A 25,781-nucleotide genomic window follows, 5' to 3' on the forward strand; every position below is an offset into this window, starting at 1 on the left:
AGTCATTTTACCCTGAGATTAGTTATCAGTATCTGATTTAGTGTTTATGGGATTTGTAGCCGGGGAATTCCAGAGCAGCAGTCAGACAGTTTCAGATTTAGCACTTCAGCAGCCAGCGTTACGAGGTGAGTTTCCTTCCAGTAGGAACGGGTCTATGGCCACAATGTCGACCCGTTTAGTTAGCAGTAGTTCCGGACTTCGGTTCGATGCAGTAGTTCAGTGTGCTTGATGTCTTTGTGATTCAAGCATGTCTCATGTTATGAGTTCCGGACTTCGGCCCGATGCAGTATGCAATATATGTGTTTATGCTAATAGTTATGATTATGCTATGCTATGTTCAGTAAGTTTCCGGACTTCGGTCTGATGTAGTGGGCAAGGCCCTGGTTAGTTCCGGACTTCGATCCGATGCAGCTTCCAGACTTCGGTCCGATGCAGTTTCCGGACTTCGGTCCGATGCAGTTTCCGGACTTCAGTCCGATGCAGTGGGCAACGCCCAGTAGTTGCTTTATATGCTATTGTATGATATGTGGTAGATTGGGCGAGCTCACTAAGCTTTGTGCTTACAGTTTCAGTTTTTGGTTTCAGGTACTTCCGCTAGTCAGGGGAAGAGCTTGGGATGATGACATGACACACACCACAACTTCAGTTTATCCTGGGAGTTTTATTCAGACATTTTGATATGTTTTGACATCAGTTGATTTGATTAACTTATTATGACATTTTGAGACGTATGATTCATGGATTTATCTTTTAGTGTTTAATATTTTGGTTTAGTTAAGTTTTTAAACGAAAATTTTTTGGGTTGTATTTCGGGATGTTACAGGTATCATATTTCACAAATGTCATAACAACCTAACATTGAAAATCCAATTAAATAATGTAAAGTCAGCAACAAAAGAAATAGTCGGAAGCCACATAAAAAGTTGGTGATAAAGAAATCGACAAGGTGAAAGTATTTACCGATTGAGGAAGATCACACATCAACAAACGTAAAGAAAATAAAGTGGGAAACACAAAGTTGGACAAAGGGGTCCTTAAGACATGTTTGAGAAAGTCGAAGGCTAAAGTAGATTCAACAGTTTGGAGATTCAGTCGTCTTCCGCAGTGGAGGGGTGGAATAGGTTTGGGATTGGAATGTATCGCAATGATCGTGAGAGAGATAAAAAAACGGAAACTGATTAGTTATAGGGATTTACCAAAAACATAGGGATTCAAATTAAATTAGTTATTAATGTTTCCAGTAAAAAACCAAAAATACCCTTAATTGATATTTTAGTTGTCCAAAATCGCCCTTGTAAATGATTGGCTCATATGCGTTCTCACGTTCTCACAATAATCTTTGTTTTTACATGAACCTACTTCTATATATATATATATATATATATATATATATATATATATATATATATATATATATATATATATATATATAGGGTTAGGTTATTGTGTTATAAATATCTATTGTGTGCATGTACGATTGATTATTGATCAATCATTTTAGTTATTTTAAGAAAGTAATTAATACATATTACATGTTGAAGATATAATGAGCATTAATTAAATCTTCAACATTTAATATGTATTAATTACTTTGTTAAAATAACTAAAATGATTGGTCTAGAATTAATCATACATGCACACAATAGATAGTAAAAACATTTGAACCTAAGTCTCTCTCTCTCTCTCTCTCTATATATATATATATATATATATATATATATATATATATATATATATATATATATATATATATATATATATATATATATATAGGGAGTGGTTCAAATGAGAACCATAAAAGATTAAGAACCGTAAGAACCCCTTTTTATAAGTAAATATGTACAGAATACTAATTAAACATGTTAAAATCCAGATTATTTTTTGTATTTTTGATACGAAAAGGGAAAAATTATAATTTTTGCAGTTGAATATATTCATTCACACATCGATTTATATTTTAACACAAAAATTATACAAAATACAAAATTTAATACAGTCCATTCATAGTTTAGTACACAAAATTCATTCATTTTGGAGAGTCAAACCCAAACTCTACCACCACCACCAACTACCACATGTCAGCACCAACCATCTATGTCAACGTCGTAACCATCATTCCTTTCAAACCAAATATATATATATAAAATCATGCATTGTTAGCTTAAATACTATATTCACAGTTTAATAAACATATTAATTCACTAATTTGGAGTTTAGTGCAATAATTATAAAAATTAATACACTCTTACATATTTACTTCACAAAAAAATTAATACAAATATTCATATTTTAACATAAAATTCATAAAAAAAATCACAATTTAATACAATCAATGCACAACTTAATATAGTCAATACACAAAATTAACAACTTAATATATTAAATTCACAGTTTAATACATAAAAACTATATATTCACATCCATATTCTGTACTTAGTATTATATTTATACCTTCAGATATATAGACTAGTATTTCTTTCAAATTTTAATTTATATAATATTCACAATTTAAATTTTACATGTTATTCAAAATTAGAAAAAATAGTATATATATATATATATATATATATATATATATATATATATATATATATATATATATATATATATATATATAATGCTTCTTTCATCTTATATTTTAGAAACAAAAATAAAATTCGTAAAAAAATTAACAACTTAATATACTCAATTCACAACTTAATACATTTAATTCACAATTTAATACAAAAATTCACAGTTTAATAAAACATATTTACAAGTTAGAAATTACATATGATGATGTTTGGAGCTTGAAGGTTGAGTTAGACAAAAAAGAAGCAACTTGGACAAAAAGAAACGAAGTGGCTTAGACAAATCTTTTTTGTCGATAACCTCAGACCAATCAATCGAATATTGATTAATACGTAATCGATCGAACACTACTTGAAAACGGCTCTTCTGCTCAGAAACGATATGTTCCTGGAAATTCTTGCTCCCAGTGGACCATTTGTATCTATATTATGTATCTGCACCCCCTGGGAGCGATAAACCTTTTGGACCTTATTAACCAAAGAGATACGACTTTGCACTATAGTTAGTTCAGCACCAATCAAGAATGCCCAAGGAATTCCAAGAATTCTTGTTATAGATTTGTTCCAACCCTCAATCTTAGATAGCAGTTCACACACTCATCACAATTCACAACTTAAAATACCTAAATTTACATTATTTGAGAAAACACTAATATAATAAAAACATGTTTAAATTCATATTAAAACTAATAAAAATTCATACATATATTGCTTAAAACTTAGAAAAAAAATTCATTTAATCACAACTAAAACTTATGAAAAAAAAAATCATGCATTCACAAATTAATACTTACAAAAAATCATGCATTCACAAATTAATACTTACAAAAAATCATGTATTCACAACTTAATACTTATAAAAAATCATGCATTCATAACTGAACTTTTTTTTTTCTAATTGAAACAATCAGATGTGTATAAAATCCATGGATTAACAACTTAATTATTACAGAAAAAACATTTATTCACAACTTAAGAAACTAATTCAGAAACTTCTTCATATTATTCATTGTTTAAAAACATACCTTGTTTTTAGTGAAGAATTTCATCAAACACCTTCAATGCATCTTATGTCCAGATCTGAGATTGTTCTCTTGCTTCAGATCCATGAGCATTGATGGTAGGCAGAAACAACGGTGGTGCGACGTCGGTTGTGGTAGAGGTGAAGTCACATCGATGGTGGTAGCATCAGATCTGGATATCAGATCTGTTGGCGATGATTTCCTTCATATCTATTGTTCCGGTGAAGCAAATCGGAGAAGTTTTCATGTATTCCATTAGATCTGGATGTCGAAGATCTGGAGACGAACTCGATCTAACCAAATCACACCAGATATGATATGTTTATTGTTTTATAGAGAGAAAGTGAAGTTGAAACAACTTCTTGACTTCAGATCTGAAACCAACTGGCGATCGAAAGTGATGGAGCAAGGTGGTGTTTATCACCGCTCACCGGAGCTCATAATCCGGAGGAGAAAATCGAAGATCTGAAGTCGAAAATAGTAGATCTGAAGAGGAAAACTGTAGATCTGAAGAGAAAAATCATAGATATGAAGCTGAAATTGTAGATCTGAAAAGGAGAATCGTAAATCTGAAGCTGAAATTGTAGATTTGGAGCCAACCGGAACTTGTGGATCAGATGGCGGTGGTTCATCGGCAATAGGAGGCGGCGGCGGTTCGTCGACAGTAGGAGGTGGTGGCAGTCAAGGGTTGGTGGTAATTTTTGTGTGTTCTTTAAGTTTGAGATGAGAGAGAAAATAACCATGTGAGGGTGTATATAGTGTGTGTAGATCTGGTTATAAAATGAGGTTCTTACGGTTCTTAACTTTTAGTGGTTCTTATTTAATCTTTTGCATATATATACACTACTAGAAACCTGACCTACAGCGACAGATTTTATCGCTAGCTAATTAGCGACGGTTTACTGAGGGATCACTGATGGAATGCATAAATATTTCAATCAAAATAATTATAGAAGTTTAGAGATGTATTACCAAGGGATCAACGACAGATTTGTATGATTTTATCGACAAAAAGCAGTCCCTCGCTAAACCGTCGAAAAGTAAAATCTCTCAACCAGGGAATATCGACGGATTGCAAAAAATTAGTGGCTTTTTTTTCCTGGCCCTCGCCAAACCCTTGCAGAAAATCTACTCCTTCTTTTTTTCATTCCTGGCTTTTCTTCCTTTACTCGTTCCCTCGTTTTATTTTCATTCCCTCCGATTCATTCCCAAAGTGAACGATTTCCTACCAAAGCCCTATATGATCGTCAAATCTCTACCCTGTCCAGGAAATCGCTTCCACCACAGTCAACCTTCATCATCCCTCTTTGAAGCCTCTCAAAGGAAAACCTGATCTGAAATCACATCCTCGTTGGCTTTCTTCTCGGTTCGACTCCCTTCCTCGTTGACTCACTGCTTACTTCCATGCCAATGCCTTTCGATCTGTTGATTCACAACTACTCTAGACCGTACAACTGCTTAGCGGCAACAGCGGCGTCGATCACCTGATTAGATAGCGATGGCGGTTCTGTTGGCGGTAGCTGGAACACAGTGGTGGTCATCCCATTCAAGCTCTTGTTTATACAAATTTGATTAACCTTGAGGTAATTTTGAACTTTATGGATGATATGCATAAGTTTAGGTCATTGTATTGTATTGTGTTAGATTGATAGGATTAGCTATGAATTGATATTCTTGACAATTGATGAAGTTAATAGCATGTACCTAATTGAAAACAAGTAGCAATGTGTTGAAAATTACTCAATGAATCTCGTGAATTACTCAATGAATCTAATCTCCTGGAAGTGGATGAAGACTGTTCTTTTTGGAAAGAAGTCATCAAAAACTAATATCTCAAAAGTAATTAAAAGTGTTAATTTACAGTTTACAGTTACACCTGTTACTAGTAAAACACATATACATGATGGTATCTTATTATTCTTGAAGGATGCTAGACAAAAATACCTCCATTACCCTCAACACACAATCAAATTATCTTGATGTTGATCTACTGTTATATCAATACCAGTGTGCCACGTCAGCAACATAAATGGAGAACAATCACAGTTAGAGAAGAGCTCCAGTGCCAACTTACTAAATGCTGCAAATGATGATGATTTAATCAGGCTAGAACAGGCTGCTACTAAGGCACAAGCAGCTTTCAGGGGATACTTGGTAAGGTTAATGCATATTACAAGAACATTGCAGGAAATAGCAATTTACTTCACTCCATTTACTAATATAGGAGCTTTCAAGCCTTCTTGTAATATTTCAGTTACACTTAATGATGTGAAAACTCGCAAACATATATGCTATTCTTATTGTTCTCATTCTAGATAGATGATTATTGTTTAGTATATCAATACTTTGGCCTGCTATAATAATTCTTCTTTACTAATTCATCACCAGGTTCCTTTGAAGAAGGAAAATGGTCAGATATCAGATGTGCCTCTTTTCCAAAGTCAAGAAAGCATTGCTGGAGTGGTAGTTATTAATGGTTTTCTAATTTTGTTGGATAATAAACCTCTTACTTGCGAGCTAGTGATTGAAACAAGTTGAATTTACTTATTTGCCCTTTTTGCAGATATCTGTAGACCCAATGCAAGGGAAGAAGGTTGAACATAAAGGCATTAAAATATAACTCCTTGGTCAAATTGGTGAGTTTTCTACTTAATTTTAGGAGAAATTGTCATGCAAATCAATGTTAATAATATTTTGGCATTTTATTTCTGTTTGTAGAAATTTTTGGCAACTTCTATGACTTTACCTCTCTTGGTAAGTCCATCTGTTTGGAGGCTAACTTTTACATGTTCTTGATGAAATGACAACTTTTATGTTGTTTTTTCATTGATAATTGATAATTCAACATCATTATTCATCAGTAATTTACTATCTTACCCTTTGTTATGTAGTTCGTGAACTGGATGTTCCTAGTGAAATATATGAAAAAAAAGGTAAAATCTTCCCAACTGGTCAACAGATGCTATATCTTCCTTTAAATAAATGACCGATCTTCCTAACTGGTCAACAGATCTTCCCAGAAGCTCATTGTCAATTTTGTCAAGAACCGGGTCATTTTGGGCAAAAGAATGCCCAATGGGAGCTCCACTTTCAACCATGTCAGAAAAGTGTTGGATTGTGAGATTTACAGGGTACTATTTTGGGGGATTATCCCATTTGATGTAGTGCATGTCATGGTTGACAGTCGTGTTCTGATAGTCTTTATGGTTACAGATGACTGTGTGAAAGTATCCTTCAGGGGATGACAAGAAGTTTGTGTAATACATAAGAAGAGTACGAGGTAGATTATCCAAGAAGAGCAACCCAAACGCAAAATTCAAGAAAGGGTCTAGTAAGAACAACCCAAGAATAGCCTGTTGCGGAAATGGAACAAAAAAAAAGGTAAAATCTTGTTGTATAAAATCATAAAAAAGGTAAAGTGGTATAGCAGAAGTACACACCCATGAACAACTTGAATGAAGAAGGCATGGATTGTTTCTCTTTGGCCCAGAAAACACCAGGTTTCTTTGAATGATATAAACCGGGATCAATTATGATTGGTCTTGCCCTTTGAAACCTGCAATTAATATACGGTACGAAACTAGGATATCGATGAAGAAACAAAGGGTAAGATAGTAAATTATGCAATGAATTTGTTATATATGTATGTATGTATGTATGTATGTTAGTATGTATGTATGATGTTGAATTATTCATCAGTAATTTACTATCTTACCCTTTGTTATGTTTTGTTGATTAATACACGTTGTTTCTCCTAGTGTCGTTATACAATGAATTTGTTATATATGTATGTATGTATGTTAGTATGTATGTATGATGTTGGGATGCATTGGTATCAATTAACCTAAAAGTTAAACCAATTTTATCAGGAGTTGGAGCAACAATTGGAGCTAGAGTTTACATTCTTGTTGGAACGGTTGATAAAGAGCAAACAGGGCCTGCAATAGTCGGAATAGCAGCTGGACTTTCAGCATTATGTTATGCAGAACTTGCATGTCGTTGCCCATCTGCAGGGAGTGCATATCAGTATTCTTACTGATGTGTTGGAGAAGGGTAATCTCGTAATATCTCCTAACAATTCTCTTATTCATATAATCACATTTTCTTTCTGCAAATCAATATTCTATCCCCTTCAACTTCCAGTGTTTCTTGGTTGATTGGTGGAGCAGCAGTAGCCTATGGCATATCCCCAAATATGGTGCACTTCATCTCCTTCTTCTTTCAACCTAATTTATAATTTCAATTTTCTTTTTCTTTTTCTTTTTCGAATTATAATTTCAATTTTAAACAGGCTATGTTTTTTGGAGGTCCAGATAAGCTTCCTGCTTTCTTAAGTCGACCCACCATTCTAGGAATTGTAGTTGATCCTTGTGCTGTTGTTTTAGTCTTCATTATAACCGGACTACTTTGCACCAGAATCAAAGAGGTATTTTAGTCCTTTCAATTAATGACTTATTCTTATAGCACATATTCTTAAATTTTATTATACTAATAAAATGAATACTTTTAGAGTTCATTGGCTCAAGGCATAATCACAACAATAAACGTTGTAGACTTGTTTTTCATCATAGTAGTTGGTGGATACATAGGTTTCAAGACTCAATGGGTGGGATATAAAGTTCCAGGCGGGTAATATGTTCATTTTTTTCACATGTGTTAAATTACCATTTTACCCTTGGCAACATGAAACATGTATCTGATTTTCAGGTATTTCCCGTATGGAGCTAATAGAATACTTGTTGGATCTGCAATCGTTTTTTTCTCATATGTTGGTTTTGATGCAGTAACCAGCACAACAGAAGAGGTAACACTAGTGATTGTGATTGTTCTTTCTAAAGGGTATAATTGTAATTTTCATATTGTTTATATTACAGGTGAAGAATCCTCAGAGATATTTACCTATTGGGATTGGGGTATCACTGTTTACATGTTGTGTTTTGTATATGCTTGTATCTGCTGTTGTGATTGGTTTGGTGCCATATTCCCAATTAGACCCTTATATCCCTATCGCCTCTGCTTTTGCTAGTTATTGAATGAACGGAGCAGTGTAAGCATACAACATTTCTTTCTGAAGGGTGTAATTGTAATTTCATCTTTATTTACATCTAAAACCATCATCATGATTTCAGATCTGTTACTGCACTCTGTGCTGCTTTTGGTTGTATCATTATTTGATGTTTTTTAGTATAATAAATTGATGATTGCAGTATTTTTTTTTCTTTTAGAATCATAATAAAAAATGATATTACAAGTTCGCAACGGATTAGTGACAAAAAAAAAATAATGCATGAATTTTGTGAGGGATTAGCTACGGAAAAAAAATCATGTCTAATGTTTGTGACGGATCAGCGACGAAAAGAACAAAATTAATTTATGAATTTTGCGAGGGATTAGCTATGGGAAAAAATCATGTCTAAAGTTTGCGATAGATCAGCGACGGAAAAAGAAATTAATATATGAACTTTGCAAGGGATTAGCTACGGAAAAAAAATTGATCAGAGAAATTTGCGACAGAACAGCAACGGAATGTCTTTAACAAATTTTGTCGCTAATGTCCTGGGTAAATGTATTGAGTGACATTTAGCGACGGATATTCTGTCGCTAAATTTGTCGCAAAGAAAAACTGATCCGTCGCTAAAACCCTCGATGAGTCATTAGCCACGTTTTAATTACCTATGGAGTGAATCTGTTGCTGATCCATCGCAAACAACATTTAGCGACGGAATAGCGACGGATTCGTCCGTCTCTAAAACCCCTGTTTCTAGTATGTATATATATATATATATATATATCATGAAAAAAATTGACTAAATTTGTAATTATCTCAACTAAACCCACTTCAAAAGCAAAGGGCTCGGTAAACACTCATGATTGGTTTACTGGTTTACTTTTCGGTATAAAGGCCATCGATATCGACAGACGACACAACTAAGGCTGGCTTCCCCTTCCTTGTTGCTCTCGTTTTTCTACTTCGTTTACCCACAACACATCTAGTCTTCTGATCTTGTCTTCGCTAAATGACCCTATCTCCCAATCCTCCATTCTCTTGCGGTAAGTATACAAAATTCTAACTTTTTTTTAGGGTTAATATCACAAAAGTCCTATGTTTTTGGCACTAAATTGGAAAAAGCCCTGAATTTAATTTTTCATTTACTGTGACCACGACATTTTCTTTGAGTTATCGTTTGAGGGCAAAGAGCCGGTCACCAGCAGGTAACCTGTACCATCCGGTCACCACTAAGTTATTCCGTAGCCATCACCTTTCACGAACCATCACTGCTAAAGGGTTTTTCATGCATTCGAGAAGGTTTTGACGCTGAGAAGAATTTCACAGTCCCCAATTTCGCAACTTGAAGCTTCGAAATCGTTGGTGAAGTAAGGTTGGAGTAGAAAGGTACGTGTATGGAAACAAGAAATTGATGATTATGAGGGTGGTTATCTTCGTCTATGGAGTTTTAAGTTTGAACTAACAAGTTGTGTTTTTGTTTTTTTTATGAAACAGATGGCTTCTACTTCTGGAACTAAGAAGCCTAAAGGGCCTAAGCTCCCTGAGAAGACATATCTTCCAGAATCTGACTCCGATGAAGATGCATTTGACTTTAGCTTCTTGGATTTTTCTGAAGAAACTTTCAAAGCCCCCTCAAGACTATGTGATGATCAGTTTCTTAACTTATTGTGTGATGAAAACGTATTAAGGAGGAGTATTGATGGAATGGTAGATGATGGAGACATTCCTGGTATCCAACAAAAAGAGCATGCCCACTTAGATGAGGACAATGAAGATGTTGGTGTGGAGTATAGGGTGCATGATCCCAATGTTGACTGGAAAGAGATGATGCCCCGATTAGGAGATTGTTATGAATCCCCTGCTCAACTCAGGTTTGCTTTAACTAACTATGCAGTCCATGGAGGGTACCAACTTTATTTTGAAAAAAGTGATAGAGTGAGGGTTATAGCTAAGTGTGGTAGTGGAACCAGGGACAACAATGATAATAACAAAATGCAATGTCCATTTAGGGTTGCAGCTGGATGGAAGTATAATGAAAGAACATTCCAGATAAAATTTTGTAATGAAATGCATCTGTGTGCTAGGAATTATCATTTTGGTTCCTTAGTTACTAGCAGTTGGTTAGCCAAACACTACCTGAAAGATGTAATCATGAAGCCCAAGATGACATTGCTAGAGATGCAAGCAGATGTGCTACAAAGGTTTTCAGTGAGTGTATCTCTTGGGCAATGCCAAAGAGCAAGGGCTACTGCAATGGGGATGATAGAAGGGAAGTTAGAAGACCACTATGCCAAGGTTTGGGACTATGCAGCTGCAATTAGGTTGAGTAATCCGGGTACAACTTGCTTGGTGGGGGTAGAAAGTAATCTGGGGTTTAACTATTTCAAAAGGTTTTATGTTGGCTTCAAGGGGGAGATTTTCTTGAAGGGGCAGGTTAAGGGGGAGATTTTAACTGCTATTGGGAGGGATGCAGACAACCATGTCTACCCAATAGCATGGACAGTTGTGAATGTTGAGAATAAGGACAACTGGACCTGGTTCATTGATAATTTGGTTGCTGATTTGGATCTTGGTGAAGGTGAGTGAAAGAATTACTTTACATGATGACAATGAGGTGAAGGTGAGTGAAAGACTTACTTTATAGGAGTTGCTGATGTCTGGATATACACATGATGAAGCAGTGGCTGCTATGAAAGAGGTATGTTCTGGTAATCACTATTTTTGGCTTTCATATTGTAGATTTACTAACTACCGCTCCATATTGTAGGTTTATGGAGAGGTTGAGGAACAACGGATTGAAGAAAAAGAGGTTGAGGAAGGAGTTGAAGATAGAGAGGTTGAAGAAGAAGAAGTTGAAGGCATACATGTTGAGCAAGTAGAAGTTGAAGGCATAGTGGTTGAGGAAGAAGGAGTTGAAGAGAGAGAGGTTGGAGCAAGAGTCCTACCCTCCAGAAGAAGTTATGGTGCTTACAATTTCCATTGGGAGAAAAAGAGGAAACCCTCTGAAAGAATTAGGAAGTTGAAGCTCAGGAAAATGGTTGAAGATGTTGATGGTGGTGGTTCCTCCAAAACCCCTTGGGTTTTAGAGTAAGGAGTTGTGTTTAAGGGTTCAATGGGTAGAATGGGCATTAGTAAATAGGTTGCCCTTTTTTGTAAACAACTACTTTTTGTGTTTAAGGGTTCAATGGGTAGAATGGGCATTAGTAAATAGGTTGCCCTTTTTGTAAACATCTACTTTTGGTACACTTGTCTTTTGGTAACAAGCTTCCAATTCATATCCATAATGTTTGGTAGAATTGGAAGTTTGGTTCTAATTAGGTTAAATGGTATGATAGTGGTTTTTGGGAAGCATTGTAAAGTACATTCCCATTTTTGGGCTGTTAACTAACATTGATATTTGGTATGATTATTAAGTTATCAATAATATATATATATATATATATATATATATATATATATATATATATATATATATATATATATATACCTTGATCACTATAATTGTTGTTACCTTCCATATTTTGGTTAGCTTGGTAAGTAGGTTTATACATATGTATGTGTTAAAGGACTTAATACATTGTTATCATTAAGACATAATAAGTTGTTGTCATTGTCATCTCTTACAAAACCAAAAAATTGCCATACATAACACATGCATCTACTTACTGCCTAACTTGACCAAAATACCCTTACACCTAAACTACTACTACCATTCCACCTGAACCTAACTAATGCCCACAACTTCACAGTGCTTTAACCATAACATTGTGAACCATAAACCCCATAACTATCACCACCACCAAAAGCATGACCATCATAAGTAGCTCCACCTTCAACAGGTTTAAAATATCCAATTGAACTTCTTTGTTGTTCTTGGCCTCCTCTGAAAGCTTCAAAACCTCCATTGCAAATGCTTTATTGCTGTTAGCCTCCTCCAAATCCATATGGAACTTCCACATAGTTTCCTTGTAGTAAGTGTTTGGCAGGGGTGGATCAAGCCATAAAAAAAAGCCGTATTTTTTTGAGTCCTGCACAACAATCACTTGTTCATAATGGTTCAACAAGACCACAAAAAATTACTTAATATTACCTGATATTTTGGACACCCCCTGAATTTCCTCCATGGATTATCGATAGTTTTGGAGATCGAGAATGTCGCAGGTTCATCACAATCGCATCTCAAATCTTCAGACCAACGATTCCTTAAAGCCCACTCTTTGTAACCTTGTGTGTGCGTGTTGGAGGAGCTTACCATCTTTTTGGTTTGAAGTTGGAGAGAAGAATCGACCCAAAACTACCTGCAACGTTCGACTAAGGGAGCAACCTGCTGAAACCGGCTCTTTGCCCTCAAACGATAAGTCAATGAAAATACTGTGGTCACAGTAAATGAAAAATTAAATTCAGGGCTTTTTCCAATTTAGTGCCAAAAACATGGGACTTTTGTGATATTAACCCTTTTTTTAAATCTAATTAGTGTATTGTGAATCCAATGTACTAATTATGATTGTGAATTTGTTTGAACGAGTTTATAGCTGCATTATTAACCGAATTTGTGATTTTGTTAATTGTTGGAACAGAGGAAACTTGGAATTTCTTTGTTATATACCTAATTGTTTAGAATGAAATTAGCCGACTAATTGTTGGTTAATATAGTGATTTATTCAATGTTAATTTTCGTCCTGTTTTTTACTACGTAAAAGCAACACACATATCTTGTAGATATAATTCATTATGAGAATTTTTGTGTTGCAATGGAGAAGTACCAACCTTATGGTGAATTGTAGAATTTGGTTCATTTGTTTTGTATGTCCTTATTGTTGCATTGTATTCCATTGCAGGGATTATGGAGCTAATAAGAATGCTTAATGATCTTTTCATATCTACAAGAAAAGATGCAGTGGATGTAGAACGCGACAGATTAAGCAGCTTGCCAGATAAACTAATCCATAAAATCCTTTCTTTGCTTAACATCAAAGATGCTATTAACACTAGTGTATTGTCATCTAGATGGAGGTTTATCTGGACTTCAATGCCCTATTTGAATTTCGAGAATCTCAATAATGAGTGCCACTTTTCCAATTTTATTTCTAATGTTCTCTCACACCGAGATAATCAAGTAAATTATTCAGTCAATCTCGTTCTTGGGAGAACAGTTAGGGATGATGAATCAGTCACAAGATTTCTCAGCTGCAAATTCTCTCACAGTCTCCAACAACTGAGTGTTACACGTTTTCCTGGAGGGAATATAGTTGAATGCCCATATTCCTTTATTGCGACACCGAAGTGGGACCTCCCAGATTTAACGACTTTGCATCTTCACCAAGTCGAACTGTCTGATTATGATGATATTGGTCTTTTCTCCAAGTGCACCAACTTGAAGAACCTCTCCTTGAACCGGTGCAGAATGACGGAAACCAAAGTTTTAAATATCTGTCATCCTCGACTTTCTGATCTGACACTTGTATCTACACCCCCTAATATGGCATCAGAGGAGGTTGTGAATGTGGTTGCACCTCAACTCAAGAATCTCACTATTAAATGGTGCGAAGGGAAACATCTGATTTCTGCACCTGGGCTTACCACCTTGTTCATAGAAGGTTTTCAACCTTGGCAGGTTTCTACACCATCAGGCTTCCATTCTTTGGAGAAGGTTGACCTCTTTATGTACGATCCACACAAAGCAGATGCTCATAGTATAGTTTATTTGCTTCAACAGCTCAATAGTGTCAAGTTTCTTACACTTAACTTGGGGATTCTCAAGGTATTGGTCATTGATATTGTTTATCTTTTGTATCTTACCAAGATTTTTAATCTGGAGTTTGGCAAATACTCTTGTATACACACACATGGTTATGAAAATTGCATTAATCTATATCTAATTTTATCTTTTGCAGCGTCTCTTTTCACAAAGGAAGGTATATCAAGAGTTCTTGCACCCCCTCCATAGTTTTATGTTGTGGGTGTCTCTCTCTCTGTGTGTGTGTGTGTGTATATATATATATATATATATATATATACACACACACACACATACATGGGTAGTTTATTTTGATAATCACAAATATTGTGTGAGTGTAAGAACCAATCTGGAGCATAGATCAAAAGAATCAATGGTTTTGATGAGAATCACAATTACTTATCCATAACTAAATCCATTTAATTTCGGAAGGTTTTCAATACTCAAGAATCAATTAGAATCATTGATTTTTTCAATTTGACACTCTCGAATTTTTCTTACTTATCATTCTCACACACATACACGTAGGGTTGTAAACGAACTGAACGTTCAGCGAACAGTTCATGAATCGTTCGGCGGGAAGTTCGTTTATGTTCGTTTATTTAATAAATGAATGAACACGAACATAAATTCTAGTTCATTTATTTAAACGAACGAACATGAACAATGGTCTCATTCGTTCAATTATGTTCGCGAACGTTCGTTTATGTTGTTCATTTAAGTTCGTTTATGTTTGTTCATTTAAGTTCGTTTATGTTTGTTCATATAAGTTCATTTTATATTCATACATGCTTAATCGTGTTTGATTACATTACTATATTATATGTTCATTTAAGTTCATATATGTTCAATTATGTTTTTTTATCTTTGTTCGTTTATGTTCGTTCGTTTATGTTCGTTTAACTTGTTCACGAACATAAACGAACGAACATGAACAATGTAATTTGTTAAATGAACGAACATGAACAAGAAAACTCGTTCGTTTATCCGTTCGTGTTCGTTCATTTCTTCGGCTAACTTAAATGAACAAACATGAACAAGCCCCTGTTCGTGTTCGTTCGGTTCGTTTACAGCCCTACATACACGGTTATTAAGATCACATTGATCTATATGTAATTTTCTGCAGAGTCTATCTTCATCCATGAAACTAGTCCCACATAAAGCTTGTGCGTTTGCTAACACAAAGATTCTGAAGTTTACAATAAAACCGGTAGTAAAGGTATACTTGGAGGTGCAGGCACAAGAGAAAGTAACTACACGTACTGAAATAAACAACGATGATGATTGTGCCATCTTCCCAATGGTCTCATGTGAGGTATTTACACAGTGCCAATATAATATTCGGTTTATCCTTTTTTCTAGTTTATGCACATGCATAACCATACCAAAATATGCAACATTGTAACATGCACCGGTTACATTGCAAAAACATGAAATTTATGATGATCATGAAAACATTGCAGGAGATTACAGTTATGGAGAATATGGCATCAACACAAGTATTTGTAAAACACTTGGGGATATTGCTAGAGGAGTGTAAACAAAATAGAAATAGTGAGGATTACAAGGCTCAGAGGGATGTACATAGCAAACCATACGTTGAGATGCATTGGGCGTGGAAATTACAATGGAACCTTGGGGCAATTATGGGAGTGTTTAAGCATAAGAAAATTAAAGCAAAATTAGATAATTATCTCATGATGGCACAAATTATGAAAAAGTATATTAATAGGCGTGATTGCACGAAATCCATGAATCACCCCATTCTTGGATGGTTGCACGAAATGCGTGGATTGTTTCAGCACACTGAAGACTTGATAACTCAGTTGTCTGCATCAAAGAAGGCCAAAGAAGGCAGTGATGCTACCATTTTTTTTGAATTTGTGCGAAGATGCTACAAATCTCACGGTTAATATTTTGGGATGGATTAACACCTTAAAGTAAACTCAAGAGACTAATGCACTTATATTTTAGTATTAATTTTTATGTCGGTTTTATATTGTTGTGCTAAAAGTCAAGATTCATGGGTGATTGTGTTCACTTATTTTTCGTGGATGTTATTTGAAAATTTAATTTAAACATCAAGTATTTAAAATAATAAAAATAAGAGCAAACTGTAGAAATGGCATTTGGTTCGTCATTTTCTTTGGATTGGATCCCTTTTTTTTCGTTTTGCAAAAAATGTATTATGAAAAGGTTTCATTGTGATTTTGGTAACATACCAAAATGAAATGTGAAATGATTAATTTGGGTTTTTGATATACTTCTTACAATTTATTTGATTTTATTTAATCTTTTATTATTAGTAAATACCCCACCCCTCTCCCTTAAAACCTATATGTGACTTTCTCTTCTTCTCATCTTTATCTAATCTACATCATGTTTATTTACCACTTCTCACCCTCCGAAAATCTCCAAAAAACAATCTACCTTATGCTATCTCTTATCGTCACATACCCTTTCCTTTCTCATAAATCATCCCCAAAAAAGTCTAGCTTAGGTTACCGAATCAATTGTATGGAAAACAGAAGGGGGTTTATGTAACACCCCGAATTTAGAAGGTCAAGAAAGGAAAGGAAAAACCCCAAGTCAAAGAGGTCTACTCGTCGAGTTCAGGGAGGAACTCGACGAGTAGGAGAGAGTTCCGTGTCGCGAATTAATTGGCCGACTCGACGAGTCGGGGGACTGACTCGGCGAGTCTGGCCTGGGTTGGGAAACCCTAATTTCGGGACTTGGTGCCCTATTTAAGCATCATATTCTCATTCCATCAGTCTCATCTTCAGCCTCCAGACCCCAAACCCTCACCCACGAAACCCTAGTGCACCTTGTGAGTGTTTGAGCCACCTTTATGTGATTTGTGTACTCTTGAAGTGGAAGTAGGAGAAGAAGGAAGTTAGAGGTTCAAGAAGGAGGAAGTAGATCCAGAAGATACACTCAAGTGGCTGCATTTCTTGGTAATCAAGTCTTCATCTTGGCTTTTGATTTAATAGATCTCTTTGTTGTCCCTTTTATGAAGATTTTGGTCTATAAATGGGTGCTTGTGGGATTTGGACGTCCCCAAGCAAGATCCTTTCAGATCTGAGAGTATTGTGGATAGTTAAGGCATAAAGGTGGAAGCTTTATGCCATTAGAACTCACCATGCAAAGTTTAAGAGGTTGTTATGGCCTTTTGAGCAAAAAGGGCCATGCATGGATGTAAAGGTAGTAGCTTTGCGTGTTATTCCGACCCTAGAACGTTAGATCTGGGTCTTGGATGCTTTGTGCTCGACTGAAATCGTCTGAATAGATGTGGACATAGATTGACTCGGCGAGTCACTCATAGGACTTAGCGAGTCAGACCGTTTCCTTGCCCAAAACCCTTCTGCTAGCAGGTATGAGTTGGGTTAGTAAGGGACTCAGTCAGTCTGGGTTCATAGTGGACCTGAAGATCATCGTACTCGACAAGTTCAAGGAGGAACTCGGCGAGTCCAATGCAATCTCCCTAATTTATGAAGGTGGACTCGACGAGTTCAAAGGAGAACTCGGCGAGTCAGATGAAGAAGGGTCCCAAAGTGTTGAAGGCGTACTCGACGAGTTCAAGGAGAACTCGACGAGTAGGATCGAAGTCCAGAAGTAACCTGTGAATTGTGGGACTCGACGAGTTGATGAGTCAACTCGGCGAGTTGAAGTCAACTCGGAGCGTTGACTTTGACTGTTGACTTTGACCTGGTTTGACTTTTGAGGGTATTGTGGTCTAAGTGTTATTTTGGGTATTAATAGTTCAGGGAGCCGAAGGATCAGCAGCTCAGGAGTCGCCTGATAGCAGTCAGAAGTGTTCAGCTAGTCTTCAGCAGTGCAAGGTGAGTCTCCTTACTGTTTGTATGGGTCTAAGGCACCAATGCCGATCCATTATGTTTATGTTTATGTATAGTAGGAAGACCCGGGGGTTAGCTGTCACACCCCCAAACCGGAACGGCGGAAACGTTCAGGGGCGGAGGACGTCATGTTTAGTATCACAACACATGTATCATAGTAATCATAGTAACAAACAACCATTGTATTAATAATAAAGTGTTTTACAAAGTAGTGATTCACAAAAGATTGAATCCAAAAGCAAATAACAAAACAAGACATGAAACTACTATGCTCCATCTTCTGAATCCCAGAGTGCGTACCTGTCTACTATTCTCCTGAGAATACAAGTTATTTTGAAAGAGTAGATCAGCATTTAAGCTGGTGAGTTCATAAGTATTTTAGTGATGCAAAGTATGTTGAAAGTTCTTTTTATAAAAGTTTGCATGTTCCTCCAGAAAATCCTATATTTTCTGATATGATGAATGATAAGTAAAATGACTCTACAATCCTTTCTATGAGTACTAAATGGATACAAGTTATATATATTTTTAGAGTAAACAGATAATGGATTGTGTGAATCTGCCCTAAGCCCACAACCAAACAAGGAACATGGAATGGGGCGAAAGTCACACATCTCATTGTTTGTTAGATCTTCATTGTATATAACCCTAGTGTATTCATTCGGTACTTATGGAGTTAATTGTAATAGTTCCTTTATTTGATTGAAAACATTCTTTAAGAAAAACCCTTATTTTCTTTAGTAAAATGGTAACCACAATAGTTCCTTCTATAATCACTTAGTTTACACTAGCTATAGATAATCTAATATCGAACGGGTCGTTAATTGTGTGAATCTGCCCTAAACCCACAACCAAACAAGGAACAGGAAGTAAGGCGGAAAACACACATCCAACTGCCTATCGGATGTTAATTATGTATAACTCTGCTGTATAAACTAAGGTATTATAGAATTAACCACTAGAGGTCCTTTAAGTTATATTGGGTTAATAAAATGGATTAAACCCTTCACTGATAAGTTTCTAGTTTAGATTACTCAATGTTCTATCTGAAAAGTATGTTCTTGTACTAGAAAACGATGTATTGAATTGGTATACTATGACCTGACCTATACCTGGTACCCCTTATGATTATTGGGTGTATATATATATATATATATATATATATATATATATATATATATAATTAAGATCGAATAGATAGTAGACTGGGTGCATCTGCTCTAAGCCCACAACCAAACAAGGAACAGCAAATGAAACGGAAAACACACATCCTACTGTCTGTCGAACCCGATTAATATATATCCCTGGTGTATGCACTAAGGAATCATAAAGTTAGCATTATAGGCCCTTTCTACTTAATGTTTATGTTACTAGGAAGTTATGTATTTTATTTATTATTGTCCGGTACTTTGTAGATGTACCCCATATTGTATGTTCCTCCCTGTATCTCTTTAGAGTATGTTCCTCCCTGTCCTAGTTATAGTATGTACTGAACCCCTAAACTATACCTTTTATAGTTTACTAGTATGTTTACTTGAACTGATACTGACTTGAATAAAAGACTCATTTATCTACTGAGTTATGATTGTACTTTAAAAACGGTGTTTTATAAACAATAAAGTAACATAGCTTCAAAAAGAGATTTTGAAATGGTTTTGATCACTTATAAAAGCATAAGAAATCCTTTAACATTATGGTTATCACAAATAATATTTACACAATTATCATTGTGATCAACTTGTATTCCCCCCTTGAAAGCATTTAAATACATTTTGAAAGATTGATTATATGGGTATGAACTCACCTGATAAGTGGTGAATCGGGCAACGTTTCGTTTCTAGGAATGATCTTTCTTGACGTAACCACGCGTTTCGGGTGAAGAAATGAGCTTCACGCGGGCAGCACTTCGACTGGAAATGAGTTAGTTTCTCGGGAGATTCGGGGCGTCGGGACTTGCGTCGTGTGCTAGGGGTGTTACCGGGGCTTCAGGGTGGTTTAGAGGTGCCTAACAGTGAGAAAGTATAGGAGAGATGATAGAAATGAGCAACCAAGGCCGGCTGCCCTCGATTTCTATTTATAGGCTGGAAGTTCAGGGTTCACGTCGTGACCTTGGTCCTACTCAGGTCAAGGCGTTCGTCATCAGTGTTACGACGTAATTTTTCAAAACAATTTTTCATTTTTAAATCATACTTTCATTCACATGATAATCACAAAACATAATGTGTCACTGAGTCATAACAAAAACATGTCCCAGAATCTCAATAATATAAACTCCATAAGTGTGTACGGATCATGTCGGCGCCTTCCCATGGTCCTCGCTAGTACCTGAAACACATATCATAACAACTGTAAGCATAAATGCTTAGTGAGTTCCCCAAAATACCACATACCATACATACGCCTTTCCAGGCCATAACCCTATAGGATCTTCCGATCCATGTGTCTCAGGGACTTCCATCCCAAGTCTCGGTAGACCTTCCGGTCCTATCCGTATCGACCTTCCGGTCTGTAACCTCTTGACCTTCCGGTCCATACCATACATAACATACATAGCACATACATATCACATAACAGCATATAACACATACATCTCATAGCATACAAGATCTTCTGGTCACACATAAGTACCCTTCCAGGTACAGTATAGTGAGAAGACTCACCTCAATGAAGTCGGATAAACTCTCGTGCTCAACGTCCCGACTTAGCCTCCTCCTATTATTCAAATAACATCCTGATCAATATTCTATCATGATATCATCTTTACAAACTGGGTAGAAGGCCATTCTACCCTTCCCTGAACTCTCCTGAATCAGTCTTGACCAGAACCCAAAAGTCAACGAAAGTCAACGGTCAAACTTTGACCCGACTCGTCGAGTGCACATGGGCGACTCGGCGAGTCCATGCGGGTCCTCTGAATCCTTTCAGCCTCTCTTGGCTCGTCGAGTCATCTTTCCACTCGACGAGTTACACCTGTCACGAATCGCGGGGCAACCCCGACTCGACTCGTCGAGTCCACTTATGGACTCGGCGAGTTGCCGCCATGCTCATACTCAAATGACCTTCTGAGGTCAGATCTGTTCCTCTAATCTATAGATCTGACCTTCCCAAGCTCAATAAACACGTAAAGGTTAGATCTTGATACTCATGCAATGTCCAAATAACCCTACTTGATGAATTAGCCCCAAATACAACATCCTAAGTCCATTTCTTCCATAACTCCTCATAAAGCAAGATGGAATAAGTTCTCTGGACCACTATGGATCCAGATCTGAGGTCTAACATGATAAGGAACCATATTCCCAACAAATCAACCCAATAAAGGGTATAAAAAACCCTAGATCCATGGATTCTTTAACAAAACAGAAAAAGGATCGATATGCTACCTCAAGGATGATGTCCTTTGCTTGAAATCCACAGATATGCAACCTCCTTGGCCTCCTCTAAGCTGGAACTGCCTTCTTCTTGCAAAACCAACCCACAAAGATCAAATAATGGCTTCTTCCCTCTCACAAACGCTCAAGCACTCTTAGGGTTTCTCTCAAGGGTCTGGTAGCCGCAAATGGTGGCTATAAAGGTCCTTAAATAGGGCTCAGGCCCCGAGAATTAGGGTTTCATTAAATAGCGTGGACTCGCCGAGTCCACGTATGGACTCGCCGAGTCCACGTATGGACTCGCCGAGTCCTTCATTAAATCAGACCAAAGTGCGCGATCCCACTCGGCGAGTCTGAGCGCCTACTCGCCGAGTCCCTCTCTAAAATGCAACATAAATACTTAAAATAAGATACATGGGAATCCAGATGTTACAATTCTCCCCCACTAGAATCAGACTTCGCCCTCGAAGTCCTGCTCGGCAAACAACTCTGGATGCTGTTCCCGCATCTCCAACTCCGGCTCCCAGGTCAGCTCGGACCCTTTCCGATGTTGCCACTGGACCTGCACCAGGGACACTTCCTTGTTCCTCAGAACCTTGATCTTCCGATCTCGGAGCGCGATTGGTCTCTCAGCATAGTTCAGGGTCGCATCCACCTGAATATCCTCCAGCGGTACCACCGCCGACTCGTCGGCTATACACTTCCTCAACTGAGACACGTGGAAGATATCATGAATCTGGCTCAACTCCGCAGGTAGCTCCAACCGATATGCTACCTTGCCCACCCTAGCGGTCACCCTGAACGGACCGATATACCGGGGCCCCAGCTTGCCCCTCTTCCTGAACCGAATCACTCCTTTCCAAGGAGACACTTTCAGGAGTACGAAGTCCCCCACCTGGAACTCCAGCTCGGATCGTCGCCGATCCGCATAACTCTTCTGACGACTCTGAGCCGTCAGTAACCTCTGTCTAACCTGTTGTATCTGCTCTGTCGTCTGAAGCACTATCTCAGTGCTACCCATCACACGCTGCCCTACCTCTCCCCAGCAAATGGGAGTCAGACACCTCCTCCCATACAACAACTCGAAAGGAGGCATACCAATACTAGAATGGTGGCTGTTGTTGTAGGAAAACTCAGCCAATGGCAGATACGTGTCCCAACTTCCTCCGAAGTCCAACACACATGCTCGAAGCATGTCCTCGAGCGTCTGAATCGCCCGCTCACTCTGCCCGTCCGTCTGTGGGTGGTAGGCGGTACTGAAATGCAATCTCGTACCCAACTCCTCGTGGAACTTCTTCCAGAACCTGGAAGTGAAACGTACATCTCGATCTGACACAATCGAGATCGGTACCCCATGACGTGATACCACCTCTCTCACATATAATTTTGCCAACCTCTCAGCAGAAGAGCTCTCACTGATAGCAAGAAAATGTGCGCTCTTCGTCAGCCGGTCAACGATCACCCAAATTGCATCGACACCCCTCGCGGTCCTCGGCAATTTGGTGATGAAATCCATGGAAATATGTTCCCACTTCCACTGGGGAACCTCGAGCGGCTGCAACTTGCCATGCGGACGCTGGTGCTCGGCCTTAACCTTGCGGCAGGTCAAGCACCTCTCGACAAACTACGCGACATCCCTCTTCATACAGGGCCACCGATAATCTTTCTTCAGGTCTAAATACATCTTCGTGGCCCCGGGATGGATCGAGAACCTCGATCTATGTGCCTCCTCCATCAGAATGGTACGTGCCCCGCCTGCATACGGCACCCAAATCCGACCTTGAAAGGTCATCAGCCCTCGACTATCGGTAACGAACCCAGGTACCTGTCCAATCACCCGCTCCCTCTTGCGGTTCTCCGGTCTCACGGCCTCTGCCTGGGCCTCCCGAATGGTGTCCAACACCGGAGTCATCACTGTCAATCTTATACAAGTGCCTCGAATCAGGGCACTCTCCGCCCTACGACTCAGCGCATCAGCTACAACATTAGCTTTGCCCGGGTGGTACAGGATCTCACAATCGTAATCCTTTATCACGTCCAACCATCTCCTCTGACGCATATTCAGATTGGGCTGATCCATCAAATACTTCAAGCTCCTGTGGTCCGTGTATATGGTACATCGAACCCCATACAAATAGTGACGCCAGATCTTGAGGGCGAACACCACTGCCCCCAACTCCAAATCGTGGGTGGGATATCTTGTCCCATGAGGCTTTAGCTGCCTCGATGCATATGCTATCACATGCCCCCTCTGCATAAGTACTGCACCCAACCCCGATATCGATGCGTCACAATACACCACGAAATCCTCCATCCCTACCGGGAGGGCTAACACAGGGGCTTCGCATAGTCTCTGGCGAAGTGTCACAAACGAGGTCTGCTGCTCTGGACCCCATGAAAAAGCAACACCCTTCCGGGTCAACCTGGTGAGAGGCACGGCGATCTTGGAGAAATCTCTGATAAATCTCCGATAGTAGCCGGCCAATCCTAGAAAACTCCTGATCTCGGTGGGAGATCTCGGAACCTCCCAACTCATAACCGCCTCAATCGTGGCCGGATCGACCAAAATCCCATCCTGGTTGACGAGATGCCCCAAGAACTGGACCTCCCGTAACCAGAACTCGCACTTGGAGAATTTGGCATAAAGCCTCTCCGTCCTCAATACCCCGAGAATCTCTCTCAGATGCTCCTCGTGCTGCTCTCTAGATCTCGAATACACCAGTATATCGTCGATGAACACGATCACCGAACGATCCAACATCGGTCTACACTCCCTGTTCATGAGATCCATGAATGCTGCTGGTGCATTGGTGAGCCCGAAAGACATCACCACGAACTCGTAATGCCCATAACGAGTCCTGAACGCCGTCTTCTAGATATCCTCATCACGCACTCTCATCTGATGATATCCAGACCTCAGATCAATCTTGGAGAACCAAGACGCTCCCTGCAACTGATCGAACAAATCGTCGATCCTCGGTAATGGATAACGGTTCCTGACTGTCAACTTGTTCAACTCCCGGTAATCAATACACATCCGGTGTGAACCATCCTTTTTCTTGACAAAAAGGATAGGTGCTCCCCAGGGGGAGCTGCTCGGTCTAATAAACCCCTTCCCCAGTAGCTCCTGAAGCTGCGAGGATAACTCCTGCATCTCTGGCGGCGCAAGGCGATAAGGCGCCTTGGCGATAGGCGCTGCCCCTGGAACCAAATCAATGCGGAACTCTACCTGCCTCTCGGGAGGCACACCCGACAAATCCTTGGGAAAAACATCCGGGAACTCGCGCACTATCGGAACGTCATCCACCGAACTTGGCCCCTCAGCGGCCCCTCGTGTGTCCATCACATAGGCTACAAACCCGCTGCAGCCATGCTGTAAACTCTGTCTCGCTCTGGCAGGCAAACAAAACGTTGTCCCAGAACGAGTACCCTCGCCGTACACCGTAAGTACTCCCCCACTGGGGTCTCATATCGTCACCAACTGTCGCTCGCAGTCTATAACAGCCCCAAATCGGCTCAACCAATCCATGCCCACTATGACACACACGTCCCCCATCGCTATCGGGACCAGATCTATCGGAAACTCAACACCGAAGATCTCGAGTACACATCCTCGTATCACCTCCGTAGCATACACCGCTCGCTCGTCAGCTATGGAAACTCGCAGAGGTCGACTCAACGCCTCTTTTCTGCTACTGATGTGCCGACTAAACACTATCGACACAAACGATCGACTCACACCCGAGTCAAATAACACTAAGGCAGGTATAGAACTCACAAGAAAAGTACCTACGTGTATCATCATATAAGCACAATATCTCAACTCAACATAATAAATAAAGAATACATACCAGCCACAACATTGGGCGCTGCGCGGACCTCCTCCGTTGTTAACTGGAAATCTATCCCGCGAGCCTTCGGTGCCTCGGCCTTCACTGGCCGAACCTTGGTAACCCTAGCAGCAGGTGCAGATCCCTGTGCTGATCCCTGATGTAACTGCGGGCACTCGGCCTTCCGATAGCCAGTCTGGTTGCAATGAAAGCAAACCATAAATCCCTTGGGGCAATCCTTGGCGATATGCCCCTACTTGCCACATTTGTAGCAAGCACCCGATCGACAGACCCCATCATGTCCCTTGCCGCACTTCCCACAAGTGCGGCCCTTCTGGCCTCTAGATCTCGTATCAGCGGGCTTGGCCCGCTTGGCTGCCGGCTGAGAC

General features: G+C 38.8%; 2 protein-coding genes across 2 annotated transcripts; both read left to right on the forward strand.

Moving 5' to 3' along the window:
- Nucleotides 1-3,786: 3,786 nt before the first annotated feature.
- Nucleotides 3,787-6,212, forward strand: LOC145164117 (uncharacterized). Its single transcript, XM_079082840.1, has 6 exons — nt 3,787-3,839; nt 4,139-4,286; nt 5,456-5,498; nt 5,601-5,746; nt 5,981-6,055; nt 6,156-6,212. Exons 1-6 carry the CDS (start codon nt 3,787-3,789, stop codon nt 6,210-6,212), a joined length of 522 nt encoding a protein of 173 aa, XP_078938966.1.
- Nucleotides 6,213-13,443: 7,231 nt separating this feature from the next.
- Nucleotides 13,444-16,250, forward strand: LOC145164118 (F-box/FBD/LRR-repeat protein At5g53840-like). Its single transcript, XM_079082841.1, has 4 exons — nt 13,444-14,361; nt 14,495-14,515; nt 15,464-15,652; nt 15,801-16,250. The coding sequence occupies exons 1-4, from the start codon at nt 13,444-13,446 to the stop codon at nt 16,248-16,250; spliced, it is 1,578 nt and encodes a 525-aa protein (XP_078938967.1).
- Nucleotides 16,251-25,781: the final 9,531 nt, after the last annotated feature.

The sequence above is a fragment of the Lactuca virosa genome, chromosome 3 (assembly GCF_052849685.1).
Source record: "Lactuca virosa cultivar CGN04683 chromosome 3, Lactuca_virosa_CGN04683_v6, whole genome shotgun sequence".
Classification (NCBI taxonomy): Eukaryota; Viridiplantae; Streptophyta; class Magnoliopsida; order Asterales; family Asteraceae; genus Lactuca; species Lactuca virosa.

Coding starts and splice junctions, on each gene's coding strand:
- LOC145164118 (XM_079082841.1), top strand. CDS start 13,444: ATGGAGCTAATAAGAATGCTTAATGATCTTTTCATATCTACAAGAAAA. Junction 14,362..14,494: donor TTAACTTGGGGATTCTCAAG/GTATTGGTCATT, acceptor TATCTTTTGCAG/CGTCTCTTTTCACAAAGGAA. Junction 14,516..15,463: donor GTCTCTTTTCACAAAGGAAG/GTATATCAAGAG, acceptor AATTTTCTGCAG/AGTCTATCTTCATCCATGAA.
- LOC145164117 (XM_079082840.1), top strand. CDS start 3,787: ATGATTTCCTTCATATCTATTGTTCCGGTGAAGCAAATCGGAGAAGTT. Junction 5,499..5,600: donor TAAAACACATATACATGATG/GTATCTTATTAT, acceptor TATCAATACCAG/TGTGCCACGTCAGCAACATA. Junction 6,056..6,155: donor AAGAAAGCATTGCTGGAGTG/GTAGTTATTAAT, acceptor CCCTTTTTGCAG/ATATCTGTAGACCCAATGCA.